Source organism: Phascolarctos cinereus, unplaced genomic scaffold, assembly GCF_003287225.1.
Source record: "Phascolarctos cinereus isolate Bilbo 61053 unplaced genomic scaffold, phaCin_HiC Scaffold_4;HRSCAF=312, whole genome shotgun sequence".
NCBI lineage: Eukaryota > Metazoa > Chordata > Mammalia > Diprotodontia > Phascolarctidae > Phascolarctos > Phascolarctos cinereus.
Window position 1 is genome coordinate 153,969,541 of NW_027555847.1, and position 17,564 is coordinate 153,987,104.

Consider the following 17,564-nt stretch of genomic DNA (forward strand, 5'->3'; position numbering starts at 1 on the left):
GCTTTTAAACAAGACTAGTTTCCAGTTAAAAGGTTAATTTTAAAATCATTTAATGCAATACGTTTCTTAAAATGTTGGCTATGTATTAAGTATTACTGGGTCACATCAGTCTCAGACTTGCTATTTGTTAGAAGTGGCAGCATTTTCTATTCCTTCTACACACTCACCAGGGTTCTGATTGCTTCTTCTTTTTCTGCTGCTCTGCTTCTGTGTTCCCTTCTTGTCAACAACCATTCAAGAACATTTAGGAAGTATTCACTAATATACTTTGCCCTCAAATAATTTTTAAATGGATGAAAATCCTACTATACTTTTTTTTTTAAAGGAAAGGTATGAGAAAGGTTGATATGAGCCATGAGAGATGCTCAAAACTTTTGTGAATTGTGGAAGGAAACATTTGGAACCACTAATTTATGTAACGTAATCAGGAGAAAAAATGGAACTGACTTCCCCCATAAGAAGGAAAGGCTCAGTGAGGTATATTTTATGCAAACTAGGTACCACTTGCAAACTAGGTGCATGCTCATATAGCATAAAACTCTTACCTTGCTTCTCAACTGGCAACAGTTTTTCTATAGGCAGAGGCCTGGATCAAGGGCCTGTCCCAAGGCCTCCCAGGCGAAGGCAGTCCCTTCTCCCTGGGCTGGTAAACTTCAAAGCTAGGGCTGTAGCCTGGGGAGCACATTGGCAGCACAATTTTCACTGGTCCTGGGCTTTCCAGGCCATGGACAGGAACCTAGCTCTAATGTAAAAAAAGGTGGGCCTGCTCCAACCTCGAGTTTTACAGTAAGGGTTTACATAATAGTAGTGGGTGGGGCTGTTGCAGGCTACAAGGGCTCCTCTACCCAACAAAAAGCCACTGCTACTGATCTCAGTTGAGAAGCAGCCCACCCCCTAACTTCCTGACCAGTAACTATGTTTGAAAGAGTGTGCACTTTTTTCCTCCAAAAGATTTAATTCGTTACTAACAGATTTTTAAATATTTTTTACATTTTAAAACAAAAAACCACATATACACACATCACACACCTACGTAGCTCTCAAATATGGGCTAAAATAAAATTTTATTCTTCCAACTTTATATACTTTTATCTACAAACTCTTTAGATAAGGAAATGATTGCTGTGTAACGAATTGTGTATAGATTAACAATCTGGAAGCTAAAAATAATCACTCTTAGATTTCATCATTTCTTAGTACTTAATGTACTTCTATACTTAATATACTTCAACACTCCAAGCATCCATAATTTTATTAGTATAGGAACTCCTTTCACTTATGCTTATACCTCTCTATAAATTAGTAGATAAAGTTGCCATGGCTGAAAAATTCTTCATCCCATGACCAACTGCCTGAGACTCTGAACTCAGCTAGAGGCTGGTCCTCAGATAAAGACACACAGTCTGTTATGGGCTTCCAGTTGGGTAAAGATATGCGAGAACTTGTACCACTGGCATGGCCTCTGAATACCCAAGGTGACCTCCATATCACAATTAGCACAGTAGTAGGACTTTAGCTGAGGGAACATATTGCATACAACTTTAAAAATAAAATATTTCATAAAATTCTGAATGCCATTACTGCTTCTCCTGAGTTGAAAGCAAAATTCTTTAATGTTTCTTAGACTCTTACTGAGTTCCCTCAGTTATTTCTACTTGTATTTATAACAATAGCAGTATTCAATTCTGCAATATATTTGGTAAGATGAATAAAATTTAACCTTCACATAAAATTTGTTTCTCACAGATCTCTTACTTAAAATTTGTTATGCAATCCAACCTCTATGTCTCAGTTTCCTCATCTGTAAAATGAGGGGATTGGAACTGATGGTGTCTAAGGTCCTTTCCACCTCTCAGTCTGGGATCCTTATAAAATCATTCACAGAATCATAACAGGCTTACCTGATATTTTGTTAACTCTGCTTGTAATGCCTTCACTTTTGATCTTTCTTGCTCTAATGCAGCATGAAGTGATGTCACCTGCAATGTAAATAATCAATGAGAAAAAAAGTCCTCCTTTTCAAAAAATGACCTTTGTAAGGAATGTTAACAGCGACTGACAGGAATGACTTTTGTTTCTTTTCTTTTTCTTTTTGATGAGGCAAGTGGGGTTAAGTGACTTGCCCAGGTCACACAGCTAGTAAGTATCAAGGGTCTGAGGCTGCATTTCAACTCAGGTCCTGACTCCAAGGCTGGAGCTCTATTCACTGCTCCCCCTAGCTGCCCCTAAGAACGATTTCTAAATAAAAACACACAGGTCACAGCAAGTTCAACAGAAGAAAAACAACTTGTAACGACTCGTTTTTTAGAAGACAGTGAATGGACTCCATAATTCAAAGGACGGATCTAGATCTAAGGTTGGAAAGGGACCTCAGAGGCCATCTAGTCCAACCCCTCATTCTACAAAAAACAAAACACAAAAAACTGAGGTGCAGCACATTCTATTTTATGTTAACATTTTTATTTATTTCATTATTTCCCAATTGCATGTAAACAGTTTTAAAAATTTCGAGTTCCAAATTCTCTCCCTCCTTCCCACCCCTTCCTTGAGAAGGAAAGAAATTTGACATTAAAACATATGACTGTTAAACACATTTTCATATCAGTCACGTACATTTTATATTTTAACAGAGCTACAGCTTAGAATATTTTCTCTAGGGTAAAAAACAGTTTTCAGGGGTGGAGTAGCCAACAGTGGCACAGAAGGAAGTCTGACCGCAGGTATGGATGTGTGATGTGCCGAGAGAGAGAGGCACTCAAGCCCTTGTAGCCAGCTGGAAAGAGGACCATTAACTCAACATAATGTCGGCAGTAGCTGTACAGGCATGGAGAGACTAAAACCCCACGGGAGCTGAAGCAAAATGTGAATCCTGCAAAAGGAATACCCTCATGGTAAGACTCTGTGGGAATGGACCCAGGGAAGAACCTCAAAAGTGTGGTCAGAAGACTGCAAGGCTAACGTGATGTTTGCTATCCCTTGCCTGACTCATGTCAGTGCCTACAGCAAGGTCTTATTTGTCCTATGGCCAAACTTCAAATAAATATCACAAATTTCCTTACCTGTAAGGTTAGCTCATTTTTGATACTTTGTGATTCATCAACTTGAAGAAGTATTTCTGCTTTATCTTTCACTGACGAAAAGGAAAAAAAAACACAAGAGTTCTTAAAACTGTCAAGTACACAGCACAGGAGTCAGGGTACATCTGTCTCTCAAATCTTAAGGTTTCTGAATGTCTGTCAAGATGAAGCTGCCCAAAAGACTAATCCTGGGTTCAAAAATACTATCCACGAGCTTAGCCACCTGCACCGTGGCCAATCAGCACAGTCAAAAAATTCAAGGACAGATTGAAAAACAAGAATTTATTGATAAATTATTTTCCTAAGGAAAACTCTTTCATACATACATACATACATACATACATACATACATACATACACACAAGAATAAACAATCCACTCTCAAATTACATTGTTGTTAAAAGGTTCATGGTTGCCTATCCTCCACAAACATGGGAGCTTACTGTTGGTGTGGAAACATTATGTTCATCACTGGTCAAGGAACTGCTTCTCTAGAAGGTGGTGAAGCTGGATAGAACACCAGCCCTGGAGTCAGGAAGACCTGGGTTCAAATCTAGCCTCAGATACTTACTAGCTGTGTGACTCAGAAGTCACTTAATCCTGGTTGCCCACCCCCTCAATTGCTTCTCTTCTCTCAGAACTAAAAGAAGCAGTGTCTTCAGAAAGTATATTTGCTTAAGAATCTCTCTATAGATAATGGTTCAATAATTTCTAAGGAAGTGAAATTCAAAAATCCTATTTAGTGTGTATTATCTTGTAAGGTAGTGAAGTCTTTCAAGCATGACTAGTAATAGCTGAATGATCAGGGATGATTAAGTATGATGATTGGGAATCTCTCTGTGGGTCAATATTGTTAAATTTATAAATTATATTTTAAAAATATGAAATATCCCAAATATGATTGTTGTAAATCTAGAAAACATATAAAGATACAAATTACTTACTTTCACCTTCTTGTAACATTTTCAATAACTGAGCATTTCTTGCTTTTACTTCTTTATATTTTGCCTAATTGTCAAAGAGAACAAGACTGTTTAGTTTTAAAAGTAAATAGTACAATACATGAATCAAACTACAGCAACTAGTGAACTAAAAATTCTAGGCTTCCTACATGGACATAAATCAGTTGAAGAAATTAAGCGTATGAAAATTATTTGTACAGGACATTGCATATTGTCCTCAACTAAGGCCTCGATTTATTTATTTATTTATTGCCTTTGAATAGGCACTGGATCTATGATTTCATTAGCTTTTTTTTTTTTCACTGAACAGTATTTTATTTTTTCCAATTACATGTAAAGATAGTTTTCAAAATTCAGGGTTTCTTTCTTTTTTTGGTGAGGCAATCAGGGTTAAGCGATTTGCCCAGGGTCACACAGCTAGCAAGTGTCAAGTGTCTGAGGCTGGATTTGAATTCAGGTCCTTTTGACTCCAAGGCCAGAGCTCTATCCACTACGCCACCTAGCTGCCCCTTCAACATTCACTTTTGTAAGATTCTGAGTTTCAAATTTTTTTCTCCCTCTTTCCCTTCCCCAAGACAACATGCAATCTGATACAGGCTTTACATGTACAATCATATTAAGCATATTTCCACCTTAGCCATAAGGCCCTGATTTAGAGTTATTATATAATATCTGTATAAAAATGTAGATATTAAATATTACAAACGATTCAAAATGAAGGGTGAAGGGATGAGGGCAAAGGAAAGAAGTTAACATAATAGAAAATTTTCCTGAAGAGATTTTCATTCTTCATTCTCAAAAAGAAAGCCGGACAAGAAAGTAATTCATTTTCAATATTATTTCAGATAACACAGACCACACTAATTATCTACTTATTTCAATGCCTGAATTAGTTCACGAGTTGAAACCTGTGTGACTGACATGCAATAGCAATTTACAGAAATAGGCCTGAGACTCCCTTTTTAAATGTCTAGGGACTCTCACATATTGTCTAAATGAGAAACTCAAGTTGAAGTCTTATTACAGGTTCTACTGGTAAAGCTAGAGATTACTAAGAAATTTAGGAAAATGCATGTTTTTAAACGTCTAAAGACACCTGTATAAGAAATTTATTTTTTCCTCTTAACACATATAGAAAAGCACACAGGTTATTTGATTAACATATAAAATGAAAATTCAAATTCTCTCTATGATCAATTAAATAGTTAATAATATCTACTGAATAACAGATATAAAAGCATGGTAAAAAAACTTGGCACCATGGTAGATATTTCTACAAAAATGGTTTCCTTTGTAATCCTATATATTTTATTTTATGCACCTAAAACACTGTTCTGAGAAGTTCATTGGCTTCACCAGACCATCTGGATGAAATGGGCTTAAATGTCCGTACCAGCTCAAAATCTGAACTTCAAGCTTTGCTTTTAATTAAGGAGGTATGCAACACAAATACAAAAATTAAGAGATCAAGAGGCACATACAATACACTACAGTTGTAATACTGTATAAAGTACACAATTTATATATGATCAAGCAAATGCAAGGGCTAAATGAGAAAGATGGTATAAGATCACGAAAAGTTTCACCAAAGAAATTAATCTTAAAACAGATTTGAACATGGGGATGGACATATTGACGTGCTATTAACAGTAGGACATTTTAGTTTAAACAAAGAATTAAGTCATCATTTGGAACTCCATAGTGCAGGGGTTCTTAACTTGGAGTCCAAAGTTCCCCAAGGGGTCTACAGATAGATTTCATGGGGTCTATGGACTTCAATGGGGGGAAAAATACATCTTTATTTCAATATAATTGGTTTCCTTTAAAATTCTATATATTTTGTTTTATGCAGTTTAAAAATTTTATTCAGAAGGGCAGGCAGTGTCACAGGTAGACAGAGCACTGGCCCTACAGTCAGGAAGACCTGAGCTCAAATCCAGTCTCAGACCAGACAACATAACACTTACTAGCTGTGTGACCCCGGGCAAGTCACTTAACCCCAATTGCCTTGCCAAAAAACAAAGCCAAAAAAATTTTATGCAGAGAGAGTCCACAGGTTTCACTAGACTGCCAAAGGGATCCACGAAAAAATAAAGGTTAAGAACCCTTGCCTTAGGGGTAGGAAAAAAATCTATGTGTGGGGTGGAAGACAGTCAATAAGTTAGTCAATAAACATTTATTAAGCACTTACATATGCTAGCCACTGGGAATAAAAGGAAAGGTAAAAGTACAGCACTTACCCGTAAGGAGTTCATTCTAATGGGGGAGACAACATACAAATAACTACATACATATAAGATTTATTGAGAGTAATATAGTAGGTAATCTCAGAAGGAAGGTACTAATAGTGGTAGAGAGAGTTGGGGAAGGGCTCCTGCAGAAGGCAAGGTTTGAAGTTGTCTTGAAGGAAGACAGGGAAGCTAAGTTATCATGGGTGTGGAGAAAGGAAATTTTACCCCTGAGGGTCCGTCAGTGAAAACCATGAAGTCAAGAGATGGAGTGTTATGTTGAAGAACAGCCAGTTGGCCAGTGTAGCTGAACCACAGAGTTGGTAGAAAAAAGTAAGGTGCAATTAGACTGGAAAAGCAAGAAGGGCCACTTGTACAGGGCTTTAAAAGCTAAAGAAGATTTTATATTAGATCCAGGAGATAACAGGTTTGTAGTAAGCATAAGTATGATTACCATTCAGATTATTATATCACTGATCACAGTTTTTAAAACTCATATAATGTTGGAGCTAAGAAGGACATCGCTACCAATCAACAACTCTTATAATTACTTATAACTAGGAAAAATTTAGTATAACAAAAATAGACAATACATTTCACCTTGCAATAGTAACTAAACACAGACCTCCCACTGAGTGATGCTATTTTTCAACTTCTGAATTTCAGCATCTTTCCTTTCAAGTTCCAACTTTAGTCTTTCAGTTCTTCCATCTTTCAAGTATACCTCCTAAAAAAACAAAACAAATACAAAATCCATTGCTTTAGAAGTAAAAATTTCCCATCATGCTTTGTTTCAAAAAGTCCTTTTTGAAAGTTTAGCTAAAAAGGAAAGCCCTGATTTGAGTTTTTCAAAAGTAAATTCAAATTCCTATATTCCCATTTCCAAAGGTTCCCCTCTTTCTCTGTTAATATGCCAATAACCATTTATAAGCTAAATTTAAATTTTGTGATCATCTAAAACTTTAAGTATATCACACAACAAAATCATCTCTCTGAAATATTTACACGACCCTTAAAATAATCACATCAGGAATACACTGTTGCTTTTTCCTTTAAAAAAAAAAGCCCTTTTTAGTTTTTAATACAAACATAATTCTGACAAACTTCTCTTCAAAAAATTTTCTTTGCTCTTCAAACTTAAGAGCACATTCAATAGAGCTTAAAAGAATAGTACCAAAACAAAAAAGCATCTGGATTTAGATTTCATCTCTATAGAAAATAGCTTAGGAATATATAAAAACAGAATACATTTTCATGAACAACTCGGAAAAATTACTCTTACCCTTCTCATAGTACTCATTCTTTAATGTATCATGTTTGGTTAGAAATCAATGTCTTTACTTCATTTCAGCACAACAAATCAATGATCACATCTATGTGGGTATTCCCTCCATCAATCCAGACAAAAATCCATCTAAACATCTTCCACAGAATTACGGGTGATTCTCATTCATAATCCATCCTCCATAGATGATCTGCTAGTTTGCAGAAGGCCTTCTCCCAGGTCTCTTATATTTCAGCACTCAAGTACTTCCTCAGTCTTGTAATTCTTGTCCTTATCACACATCTCCTCAATGACCTTATTATGCCACTTCTAAAACTTACAGAATCACTGGAAATATATTATAGTCTACATCTGCTCAACATGACTCTCCATGTTTCCTGAAACTTCTGGTCTTCTAAGATTCACAATCACATATCATCACTAGGAGAACATCTGTGTCAAACAGATGGGTCTTTGTTCCAGGGAACTTCTTGGGAAGTGTTGAAAGCACTGAAAAATATCCAAAGTATAACCAGCCCATTCTGTTTCTCAAATTCAAGTTCTGGATACTATTGTCCATGATTTTCCCATTCTTTTGATATCCTTCCCACCCTGAGATATCTTATGATTCCTCAGTCCTTCAAGATTGTCACCTCCAACATAAATTTGCTTGGTGTTCAAAGATCATATTTCTGATTTAATCTTCTGACTTCAAGTGCCATTTTAACTTCCTTGTACAGTATATCAGAGAACAAGGTGTTAAGAATCCAAATATGTTGGTTCCACTGCCACTGATGACGAAAATAAATTGTTACAGAAAACAGTGACATCCGTTCCATTTTCCATTTAATGCTGTCTTCATTCCAGTTTAATATATGAACACTCTTGGCATGATGTGGTTCAGTTGGGTCTCAAACCCACACTTTCTATAGACTTGTTTTCCTTAAACAAGTCTACAGAAAACTCTATTTAAAATCATGCTTACCTGGGTTCTTTAAACTTTTCTCTTCCCATTTCTTCTATCTTCAGCTTCACTTCCAATTTAATGATATTTTTTGAATGTGCAACAAGAAATATGCTGTCTACTCTCCATCCTGTCCAAACTAAAGTCAGAAAACCTTTCACTCATGTACTGTCTGCCATACTCTGAAAAAGTAAGTAAACAACTCTGCAAAGTATTACTACTTGTCTGCAGACATCCCAAAGTGATGTGCTGAGTAAATGCTCTTCATTCACCAAACTTCTAAAAATCCTAAAGGGTTCAATTGTCTCATGTTTCCTACAAAAGGCATTCTTTTATCTATGGAGTAAAAACACAGTGAGATGTTTTAGAGTATGATACCATTAATACATAAAAATACTCAATCCTGAATTTAGATACCAGTGCTTTTCCTTACACCTGGCCACAAAATGAAGTATTTGGAGAAGCCTAATATACATTAAACAGATTTGCTAATATCTGCAAAAGTTAAAAACTCCACAGAGAAATGCAAGGAAGTAATGTTGTCTCTACTATGAACACGTATCTAAACATTCTTAATCAGAATTCTAATTATTGCTACTCAAATTCAGAGAGTTAGAAGACACAGTTTATAATCACTTTTAGACCCAAAACCTTATTTCACCTATGAGAAAACTGAGGCATAAGGATATAAAATTATTTGCACAAGGTCACTCAGGTAGTTGGAGGCACAACTAAAAATAGGGTCTAATTCTCCCAATTCCAAACCAACTGTTCTCTTTTACACCACAATGCTACCCTTAAATTCTGAAATGGCAGAGCTTATCATCATAAAATATTTTTTATCTTTATAAAACAAATTGTTATGATCTACCTAAGTATGATTTTGGATGAATCCCTTAAATTCCCTAGGCCTCATTTTCCTTATCTATAAAATGAAGGGATTCACCCTTGATTACTTCTAAAGTTCCTTTCAGCTCTAATTCCTATAATTATGATTTGTTTGATGCAGATATTATTATTCTAAAATTTTTACAAATCTAGTCTTAACACTGTACTCTTGTTGTGTTTAAATCATTTTGTTATGATTATTTTAAAAGCATCTGGCATTTTTTTTGCCTCTTTTGGTTTTGAGATATTTTACTGGAAACTGGTGATTGGGCAGGGACCTACTGTTGTCCAATCCAAGAGATCCAGAGTGAATTGGGCTTTAGGTTTGGTCTTTGAGAAAGAAATCTAGCCAGTAAACTCCAAGTTAATAGTTAGCTTTTGGCCATCAAAATTTTACCTTCCTTTGGGCAGAACACCTGGAGAGGAAGGGAGGGGAGGGGAAGATGAAACGAGTTGCCCAACTGGAACTGACCAGCTGGATCCCCATTCAGGCAGCTTGGACTACTCACAGATTGTGGTTTGTTCTTCATTCTCAAAGAGGACCATGACATCAGGGAGACGATGACATGACTTGCAATTGACTTTGATTTGAGTGAGGGAGGGCTGTGCAAGGTCACCAGCCTCACTTTCTCCTCCAGAGCCATCTGTGTCCAGTGGCCAGATGTCTATCAGAATGACTGGAGATGGCCCAGGATGCAGTGAGAGACCTTGGCCCTTTTAAGCTAAGGTCTTTTCAGCTTCTCACTTTGAGTAAGGCAATACCTATTTAGTGAACAGGCCTCTTTAAGAACTGAATCAAGAGATGGCCCTTCAATTAAAAAAAAAAAATCAGATTGAGAGAAGACCCTCAAGGTTGCTGGCCAAAAGAGAAACAGTTACTATTTACATTCACTATGAGCCAGGAGGGCCCACTGCATCCTGGGCCATTTCCAGTCGTCCTGATAAACATCTGGCCATCGGACCCAGGTGGCTCTGGAACAGAAAGTGAGGCTGGTGACTTTTGCACAGCCCTCCCTCACTCAAATCAAAGTCAACTGCAAGTCACATCATCATTTCCTTGATGTCATGCTCCTCTTTGAGAATGAAGGACAAACCACAACACAATTTTATTGGAAAGTACAGTACCATTCTATACATGGTTTTGACCTCAAAAGATAAGGACAGATGCCACAAACTTCTGACCCCCATCTTCACTACTTCAATACTTTAAGGATCCATGATTATGTCAATATGAGCCCTTCCTCCACCAATGCAGAACACAATTCTTCTACACTTTAGTAAACAGTATTAGTGGCTATGGCCAAAAAAAAGCGTTTTTTAAAAAGTTGACCAAAGAAAGTCAATTTAGGCTGATTTTCAGACAATATACAGTCACACATGAGCAACCTCTCCAACTCTGTAGTACTGCCAGAACTTGTGCTCTTCCGGCACAGCATTCAAACACTCAGGTCACCTCAATAACTAACTACATGAAGCCCTAGACTAGGATCTCAGTATGTGACTTCTACTCCATTAACCCAATATGGCTCTAACACACTTAAAGCATTCTTGAATTTCCAACTGTACCTCACCTTAACCAAATGTGTTCTGAAACAATTCTGAAATTGTTAAAAAAAAATATTTTGCAAATTATATTGTATGTCAAATATACCAGGGGAACTTCTTATTCAAAGAATTCTAAAATAAACCTTTTTATGAAGAAAAAACTCTATAAACCCCAAAATATTAATGCTTAATCTGTTTTGCAAATTGGGATGTTCACATACTAGATTTGTTTAAAATGGAGTTCATCTACATTTCACATTTCTAACTTCCACAATTTCCAAGAGTAATTAAAGGTATTGTTTCATAAATGTGTATTTAAGGACCTTTAAGAAAGTTCTTACAACATATTTACATGTTAGCCATATGTAAGGGTAACCTTACGTTAACATGGTTATCAGGGATGAATGAGGTTTTTGTTCTGGCATCATCACAAAGAAGATACAAACTTGCCTCATACTAAGGTACCACTTAATCTTATTATGATCGTAAGGTTCACAAGCATTTCTTCATTTCTAATAGTTAACACTTGGGCTATACTCTTGGATTTGGCCTTCAAAAAGAGACTGGAGGGACATGTAGGGGACAATTAATTGGACATAGACTCTAGTTCTTTGTAGGGAATTCTATGCTATCATATAACCACTCAAATGCATAAAAGAAACCACATGGTCCCAGAGATAACAAACAGCAGGTGAAAGTAACAGTCGAGCCATCCAGGAGTTCCTGGGCTTAAGACTTTTGAGCCAAGCGAAAAGCTCCTAGATCAAGCAAAGATTATGAAGAATGGGAAGAGTGTCTTACACCTGGAGAAGGCAAATGGTGATACAATTAAAAAAGAGAGAATAAAGTCTTCAAACTGTAGGCCACATGGTCTGATTTCAATTTCTTAGAAAATCCTAGAACTCATTATTAATAAAGAGATATGGACTATCTAGAAAAAGAAATGGTGTAGAGAAATGGTACAAAAGAGCCAGAATGGTTTCATCTACAAGTCACACCAGACTTATTTCTGTTTTTGACAGGTGACACACTTAGCAGAAGGGGAATGCTATAATTTAGTTTACCTAGATTTTGGCAACGTATTTACTTAAGTATTACAGCTAGTTTTGTGGAAAAGATGGAAAAAATTTCATTTAATTATAATACAATTAGATAGATCTGGAATTGGTTGAATGGCTAGACACAAATATTATTAAGGGTTCAACGTCAACTAGACGAAGGTCTCCAGTGGAGGGAGCATCCAGGGAGAGATACGCATTTGGTTCTGTGCTGTTTGATATTTTTATCACTGAGCTGGATAAAGGAATAGAAGGAATGTTTATCAAATTTTCACAGATGAATAAACTTGGGAAGAATAACTAACACAGTAGGATAAAGGAATCAGCTTCCACAAATATATAGCACTAAGATAAATCTAATATATTGAAATTCAACCAGGATAAATATGAAGTCTTATATTCGGTCTTACAAAATCAACTTCATAATTACAAGATGGGGGAAATCTATTTGAAGAATATCTTGGGGTCCTGGTAGACTGCAAACTCACTATGAAATCAGCAATATGATGTGGGAGCTAAAATTGTGAATCTGATCTTGGGCTGGCAGAAGAAAAGCACAGCTTCCAGGAATAAGGATGTAATAGTCCTATTATACTCTGCTTTAGTCATACCACATCAGTTCTGAGTGATAATGATTTAAGAAGGACATTAATGAGCTAGAGCAGAAGAGGATAAGCAGGATAAAGGGACACGGGTCCATGTCATGAGGATCAGTTACAAGAATTGTGAATGTTCTACCTAGAGAAGACTAAAGAGGGATATGAGAGCTGTGTTCAAACATTTCTTGGACTGTAATGATGAAGAGTAGGAGTTGCAAAGAGGCGAATCTTAACTTGATGTCATCGAAAAATTTCCTAACAATTAGAGCTGTCTCAAAGTAAAACGTATTACCCGTGAAGGCTAATGGGTTTCCCTCATTGGATGTCTTCAGGCAAAGCCTGGATAACTTATTGATGATGAAACAGCAAAGAATTTTTTTCAGGTATGGGTTGCACTAGATAGCAACTGAGGAAAACCAAGGTAAAGATCCATTCTATGTAAGAGCAAACCTGGACCATTCCCTTGAGAGCCAGGGTTCCTGGGTAAATAAAGACCTACTGGAAAAGAACTGTCTTGATTGCTTATGGATCCCCTGTAGTTTTACATTTTCTATAAGATTAAATAAAGCCTGTCCTATATCCAATAATCAGTTACATGAGTGCTCACATAGGAACTGAGGGCCCTTTAACTTTTTCTCTTTTCGTATAGATATTGCTAGTACTTAGTCAATAAAAGTCAATATAAAAGATATGATATGCTATTCTACCACAAGTATAAATAAACTTTTATATTGACTGTTATTGACCATTGCCAGCAATATCTTCTACTGAACTTATAGGAAAGCTTACTTAGAAATGGTTTTAAATTTTTTCAGTTGTCAGTAGAAAGAAAATGAATGTAATGGAGCAATGTAGCAATACAAACAAAAAGACCCCTACAACTCATAACTGTGAATTGTCATTAGCCCAATTCTCAGCCACAATTCTAGCCCTACCCTCACAACCTCTCAGCCAGTGCCACCTTCACAGTAAATTCCACTCTGGAGGTGGCAACAGCTTTAAAGACCAGTAGCTGAGAAGCCCACTTTCTCAATATCCTTTCTCTTCATCCATTAATTCTTTCAGCCCAAGCCCTAGTCATTTCTGCAAAGATTTTCATGGAAACAAAAATGGCTAACACTCATAGTTAAAAGAGTTTTAGGTATAATTTGATCCTCATAAAAACACCATGATATAGGGCAGTAAAAACACAGTTATTCCCATTTTGGAAAAGAGGAAAATGAGGACCAGAAAGTCAAATGATTTGTCAAAGGTCACAAAGCTAGGAGGTTACAAAGCTGGACTCTAGGTACACTGTGTTCTGGAACTCAGGGTACATACGTTTTTCTTAAAGTAAACTATATTTCAAAATAAATTATATAGGTAAACTTAAGGGGACTGAAGCAGCTAAATTTTTTACTATGTAAAGTTATAACTGAATTGGTTATATCTGGAAAATATACATTTTAATTTCAGTATTAAAATGTTCATTGTGCTTTTAAGAGAATTTCCTACTTTACATGCCTGGCTGTGTTCATGGGCTGTACAATTATCTGTTCCGTTATATTCTGTGTGCTGTTCTCTTCTCTTTTCTCTAATAAGAATTTTATGAACATCATCTTCCAGTCTATTGAAGAATCCTCCATCATGTGATAAAGTCTGAGAAGAACTCAATTCCTGCCAAAATGAATTATGATTTACTATCACTGCACACATAAAGATCAACATAATAGAACTACCCACCCACCAAAAGTAGGGCAGAAAATGAAACGCATAATGCTAAAGTACAGAAGTAGTCCCCCACTTCTTCCCTTCCTTTTCTTGCACATCTCTCAAGAGGAGAGAAAGTAGGGAGGCCCAGAATGACATTCAGAAAAAAGCAGAGAGAAACACAAAGGTCTTACAGCTATCCCCTGGTGCTTCTTCTATTTTTTGAAGCTAAATACTTCAATCTTTTAGATATGATTTTAAAACAATTTGATGTCTTCAATGCATAGACAAAACAGGTTTAGTTAAGGAAAAATTTCCAAATATTTCCCCAACTACGCACTGCTGGAAATTTCAGTCTATATACGGGTAAATTTCATTTCTTCCCTAACTTCCTATTGTGGAGACAGAAAGGTGAGAAAAGGCTTATGTGCCAAGTCACTTTTATTCCCTAAATTACACTTAATTCCCATGTTCTCAAATAAGGTTAAGTAACCACCAAAAATTTTCCTTAGTCTTTGATAGGCTTATGTATTCATTACTGAGTAAACAGGAAGATCAATAAGCACTAAGCACTGAGGTTCTTCCCTCGTTTTTTTTTTTTGGAATGTAAAGTGTCTGAAGGTAATTGTTTAGCCGTATGATATTTTAAACTTCAAAAGGTCTATTATTTCATTGGAGAGATTATTACTATTAGCAGAGACTACTACCCCTTCATTCCTTAGTCTGACATTTAAAGTCCTTTACCTTCTGGCCCCTCCCTACTGCTCCAGCCTTTATTGACATTACCACCTTCCATATACTCTCAGGACAAGCTATAATAGCCCTCTTGCTGTTTCTCACACATGACACCTGCTCTCCCATCTCTCTGCATTTTGACTTGGCTGCTCCCATGTCTAAAATGCACTCCCTTGCCTCACCTCTTGTCTCTTGGAATCCTTCAAGTGACACCTACGTGAAAAGTCTTCTCTGATCCTCCTAACTGCTAGTGCTCTTCCTCCCAAACAACCTTTTAATCATCATATAAATACATTGTAGGTGCTAAACAAATGCCTGTTGTCTGATTTTAGTAATTTTATGAGTTGCCACATTAAAAAACTCTACCTACTAATTCTGTAGTAAAAGTCAATGTTTAATAGAATTTATCAAGATAATTTAACATTTCAATGATGTTTTCAAAAATATACTAAAATAATATCATTTTAAAGGGCTAAAGACATAATTCCACTTCTACAAATACTGCTATACTTCATCCAACATCTCCAATTCCATTACAAGAACTAAACTTAGAAACACCAATGAATTTTACACTGATACAATATTCTCAGTAGAGGACAAATAAAATGAAAGACAACACAGGTCAATTCACCAAGATCTAATTTTCCCTATGTATATGTTCATTTTATAATGAATAGAACGATAAAAATTATTTTGAAGAAGCAATTCAAATTACGCACTCTTCAAATATTCTTCTAATGATATCAGATCAAGGATCATACTACATTTGTGGAGACAGACTGCTGATAAAAACTCAAAAGCTCTCCTGCCCACTTTACCTATTGTGGCAGTTCACAACCTGAAGCAATTAATTGCTTGCTTCACAGCTACCTAAACCAAAGACTGGCAGCATTTTGTTGTTGCTTTTGAGCTTACATTCTACTTGGAGAGAGAGAACTCACAAAACTATAGTAAATAAAAAACCACATGTAATAAAATGCTCAGTGTATGTAGCAGCTGTAGACCCATGCACCAGGGTTTCTAGTTTGTGTTCATGCCTTTTCCTTTTTCCCCAGGATTGGCTGTGTCCTCCTTTCTCTCTCCTCTATAGGATCCCTTGATGTTGCTACCACCTTTTCTTCCACCTAAATTTTTCATAGAGAAAAATCTATCTGAAACATGTCATATCTTCCATGCAACTTTCCCTTATTCTCCTAACAATTATGTCTTGTAAGTTTTTATGCGGTACTTTTTTTGCTTCTTAAGCACTTATGTTAAGCACCAGTTATCTGTAATTTACATATACTTAGAAGACTGTAAGCTCAAAGAGGACAGGAACAATGTTCTATCTAAACTTTATACATCCTCCAACCCCAGCACACAAGTGTGCACACACATGTATATGTATGTATACACGTGCATACACACATGGATACCCATATGTATGTGTTTGCATATGTATTTATGTGTATATATATATATATACACACACACACATATGAGTACATATACACTTATATAAATGTGTATGTATATAGAGATACATAGTATTTAGTAAATGTCTTATGAATTCAATAATAATCCTCTAAATTTTCTAAAGGTTTCAACTGTTACCTAAAGGGAAACTGATAGGTATTTATGAAACTACAATTACAGTAACTTTTAAAAAGCTAACGCTGTCTTTATTAAAGTAAATACCATTATGCCTAATCTTTTTTACCTCCTCCTCCCTGTTCATGGACTCTTCTTTTCCGTTCTTGTTCTTGAAGTTACCCCATCCATACCTTGTATATACCTCTTTAAGTCCTTTTCTAAGTTTCTTCTACACACACCATGTCCTCATATGCAGACCCCAATTTGTAATAATGTTAACAATAAACCCTAATAATATCAGCTGAAAAAAGGGATTAAATAACCTTATATTTCATTTAAGAGAAAACCCTCCAGACTATCCTGTCTATCTTAATGTCCACCTTTCTTCATGAAGGAAAATCCTATCAGATCAATCCAGAAATTCAAAGGAGAGGGGCATTAATGAGTTCTGGTAAATGTTCACAGAAGCCTTTAGACTTTGAGGAGAGGAACAGGAGTTAGATAGGTAGAGAGGTAAGAAAAGGACACATCAGGGAAGGGAAACAACATAAGTAAAAGGCAGACCAGAACTGAGGAAGTGGAGTGGTGATCAGACTAACCAACTTGGTGAGAAGGGTATAAACAAAAAGTAATACTTGCAAATACACTGAGCAATTATGGCAGGGACAGATTATGAGCTGCCTTATAAGTAATGTAGAGGAGTTTAGATCTGGTGTACTGGTCAAAAAGAAACTTTTGAAGGTTTCCAAGCAGGAAAGTGACATGGTAAAAAAACAAAACAAAAAAAGAAACTGCTTACAGAATAACTGGCAGAAACTTATAGAATGAACTAGACAGAGGAACACCTGGAGTCATGGAAACTTCAGCTAAGAAGTTGCTGCAATAATATAGACTGGGGTAATAAAGTATAGTAATATGTTCAGTTTTAGCATACAAAACAGTAACATTCCTTTGTTAGAGCCATCTGCAAATGTAAAGTAGCT

The 17,564-nt window shown here is 36.1% G+C and overlaps 1 protein-coding gene across 5 annotated transcripts in view; it reads right to left on the minus strand.

Moving 5' to 3' along the window:
* GKAP1 (G kinase anchoring protein 1) overlaps positions 1-17,564 on the minus strand; it is a 64,027-nt gene that overhangs the window by 797 nt on the left and 45,666 nt on the right. For 4 of the 5 annotated variants that reach the window (XM_020966964.2, XM_020966965.2, XM_020966962.2 and 1 more), the window contains 5 exons: positions 14,089-14,241; positions 6,893-6,994; positions 4,022-4,085; positions 3,060-3,130; positions 1,902-1,979 (listed from right to left, as the gene is read on the minus strand). In XM_020966964.2, the coding sequence (XP_020822623.1) occupies positions 1,902-1,979; positions 3,060-3,130; positions 4,022-4,085; positions 6,893-6,994; positions 14,089-14,241 (468 nt within the window). The remainder of the gene's footprint in view (positions 1-1,901; positions 1,980-3,059; positions 3,131-4,021; positions 4,086-6,892; positions 6,995-14,088; positions 14,242-17,564) is intronic. The other variant, XM_020966966.2, reaches the window with a different exon arrangement.